At 40.3% G+C, this 3444-nt stretch overlaps 1 protein-coding gene across 1 annotated transcript; it reads left to right on the top strand.

The window, feature by feature from the left end:
- Positions 1-814: 814 nt before the first annotated feature.
- On the top strand, positions 815-3428 carry LOC108627959 (putative ankyrin repeat protein RF_0381). The gene is made up of 2 exons (XM_026816099.1): positions 815-844; positions 950-3428. The coding sequence occupies exon 2, from the start codon at positions 1174-1176 to the stop codon at positions 3424-3426; it is 2253 nt and encodes a 750-aa protein (XP_026671900.1). The 5' UTR covers positions 815-844; positions 950-1173; the 3' UTR covers positions 3427-3428.
- Positions 3429-3444: the final 16 nt, after the last annotated feature.

The raw sequence follows: 3444 nt of genomic DNA, 5'->3' as shown, positions 1-3444 counted from the left end.
CAATAATTGTGAGATGCATAACATGACGTATTACATTATATTTTTAGGAACATATAAATAAATGAAAGACCATATAGAGAAGCAGAAATCGAATGATGATCGCTAGGTTATTTACCAAAGGGTTTACTTTGAAAAGATTATGTACCGAACAGTTTCCAAAAGAAATGCAGAATGAAAATGTGAACGTACAACATAAAGGTTAATAGACGTAGTTTATTCTCTCATTGCTTTACACGTACAATTGTAAAACCGTTTTTAATTTTTACAGGAGTATATGCAAAGGATCCAGTGCCGGGTTGAAGGAATAATGAATCAACACCTGTAAGTACGTCGATAATACAATCTTTATTCTCTCACTGCTTTACACGTACAATTCTGAGACCAATTTTAATTCTTACAGGAGTATATGCGGAGGATCCAGCATCAGGAAGGAGGAACAATGAATCATCACGCGCGCGATGCCTGAGTTGGTCTAAGTTAATGTACTACCGAAGGCGGAGGGGCTGATTCGCGATTGATTAAATTGTGTTTTGGTGTTTACAAGAGGACTGATTAAACTTTTATATTTCCACCAAGTACTGTTTTTATTTTTATTACCTTTTGTCTAGTCTTCTTTTTTTACCTTTGATGGAAAATAAAACGAATAAGCATGTTCAAAATCAAGCGGGACCGCACTGAGAGCAGCACTTGTGGGCTCAAACAGAGCTGTTTTCCCCTTCCGTTTTTGGGAGCCCTACCCCTCGACTATGCACCGTCCTTTAGGTCCATGTGTGTAACCATCGTGTAACGAACCATAACGAACGTCAGTACATAACCTACATAACTGCAGCTACGTTAGAATTTAGTAAGTAAAACAATATTGCTAGTAATTTAACAAACACTAGGAAATTGTTAAAATTAGTAGTAAGATATAAAAGGAAGAGAGAGAAATAACGAGTTGAACTTTTAGGTCATTCAGACTAGAGAGAAACGGAGGGACATATCGTGTCTTATCATTAGCAAGTAATTGTAATGAATAACTAAACTGAGGCTTATGTTTATATACATATATACGACAATCTATAGCAGAAATATTGCCTAGAGTTGGAGAGACTAATGAGATGATCTCCGCGATCTGAACACGAGATTCAAACAGTGATTTAATTAACAATAATACCCAACGGGACGGACGATATGGAGAAACAGGTTATGACCAAAGATGCGAACGTTTACAGTGAGTCTCAAAATCCTACATACACACCGCTCCACTATGCTGTCATGAATTGCGAGATAGAAACTGTAAAAACGCTCATTAAAAGAGGTGCTCGCGTGAATGCTACAGATGCAAATGGAAGAACGGCACTGCACCTAGCTATTCAGAAGAGACACAAAGATATCGTTCGAAACCTCGTAGAACATGATGCCGATGTCAACTTGCAAACTCGAAGGGGCGAGACACCGCTGCATTCTGCTATGGAAGGAGGACAAAGAGAAATTTGCAAGTTGCTAATCCAAGGAGGTGCTAACATTGATGCTAAAGATCCAGATGGAAAAACGGCACTGCACCTAGCCATTCAGGAGAGCCATAAAGATATAGTAGAAATCCTCGTAGAACATGGTGCCGATGTCAACTTGCAAACTCAAACGGGCGAGACACCGCTCCATTTTGCTGCGCGAGCAAGAGTAGACGAAATTTTCAACTCCATGTGCGAAAGAATAGGTGACGTGGATGCTGAAAACGAATATGAAGAAACGGCACAGCACCTAGCCATTCAAATGAGACAAAAAGATATCGTACAAATCCTCGTAGAACATGGTGCCGATGTCAACTTGCAAAATCGATCGCGCGAGACACCGCTTCATTTTGCTGCGCGTGTAGGAGTAGAAGAAATTCTCTGGTTGCTGATTGAGGGAGGAGCTGACGTAGATATCGTAAACAAAGATGGAGATACGGCACTGCGCTTAGCCATTCAGGAGAGACACGAAGATATCGTGAAAATTCTCGTACATCAGGGTGCCGATGTAAACTCAGAAACTAAAGAGGGCAACACACTGCTTCATTTTGCTGCGCGAGGACGACTAAAAGAAACTTGCAGGTTTCTACTCGAAAGAGGAGTTGACGTGGATGCTGAAAACGAATATGAAGAAACGGCACTGTGCCTAGCCATTAACAAGGGAGACAATGATATCGTACAAATCCTCGTAGAACATGGTGCCGATGTCAACTTGCAAAATTCGAGGGGCGAAACACCGCTTCATCATGCTACAAGAAAAGGACTAGAAGCATACTGCGAGGTGCTACTCGAAAGCGGAGTTGACGTGGATGCTCAAAACGAATATGGTGTAACGGCACTGCGCCTAGCCGTTCAGATGATACACAAAGATATCGTACAAATCCTCGTAGAATATGGTGCCGATGTAAATTTGAAAACTGAGAGTGGTCGGACACCGCTCCATTATGCCATAGGAGGAGAATTAGTACTAATTTGTGAGGATCTACTTGTAAGCGTAGTTAACGTGAATCCTCCAACCCAGTATGAAGAAACAGCACTGCTCCTAGCCACTAAGAAGGGACACAGGGAGAAGGCACTGCACCAAGCCATTCTGAACATACATGAAGATATCGTACAAATCCTCGTAGAATATGGTGCCGATGTCAACGTGCAAACTGTAGAAGGCCAGACACCGCTCCATTTTGCTGCTGGATGTGGTCGAATACGTATCATGGAAATTCTCTTTAATTCGAACGTTGACATCGATTCCATAAATAAGGATGGTGACACTGCACTTCATCTGGCATCCTGCGCCAATCAGTATGAAGCCGTTCTGACTCTCATAGAATACGGTTCTAACGTAAACATTGTTAATAAATACCATAAGACAGCGTTGCACGTACACTGTTCTAAGTTTAGATCTGTAAATCACGACAAACTTACCGATATTGAACAACAGCTACTTAAAATGCAGATTGCTAGCTTGGACGTGAATGACGGAAATGTGGAGAATCTTAATATCACTACGGATATGATCGAGCAATCTCTAAAATTTCAGAAAAAATGTATTGAAGAGATAATGAGAATGAAAAACATAAAAATTAACGATACTATCCTAACATTTCATGATATCCTAACAAAACGCATAGACCAAATTGCATTATACGCGAGAAATGAAGATGTTGTTCAGGTTTTGAAACGGAGCGATTATCAGAGAGAATTTCCTACGTACGAAGACATAATAGAACGTCGTTTCAATAGAGGTATGGTACGAAAGAAGTTGTTAGACGACGGCGTTACATTTTTCGGCCGTTACTTCAGTAGAAATTATGATTTACCTTATATTCAAGGAATACTAAACTACCTCAGTAACAGGGACCTAACGAATTTGAGAGATGCTTATAAAAACGTACGGTATAACATTAATGATGTAACAAAACGGGAAACACTGTAATACTTACTACTTACTATT

This window comes from Ceratina calcarata, unplaced genomic scaffold, assembly GCF_001652005.2.
Source record: "Ceratina calcarata isolate Rehan_Ccalc_2016 unplaced genomic scaffold, ASM165200v1 scaffold483.2, whole genome shotgun sequence".
Lineage (NCBI taxonomy): Eukaryota > Metazoa > Arthropoda > Insecta > Hymenoptera > Apidae > Ceratina > Ceratina calcarata.
Note: the sequence above shows the minus strand (reverse complement) of the source record. Positions and strands in the feature narration are given on the sequence as shown.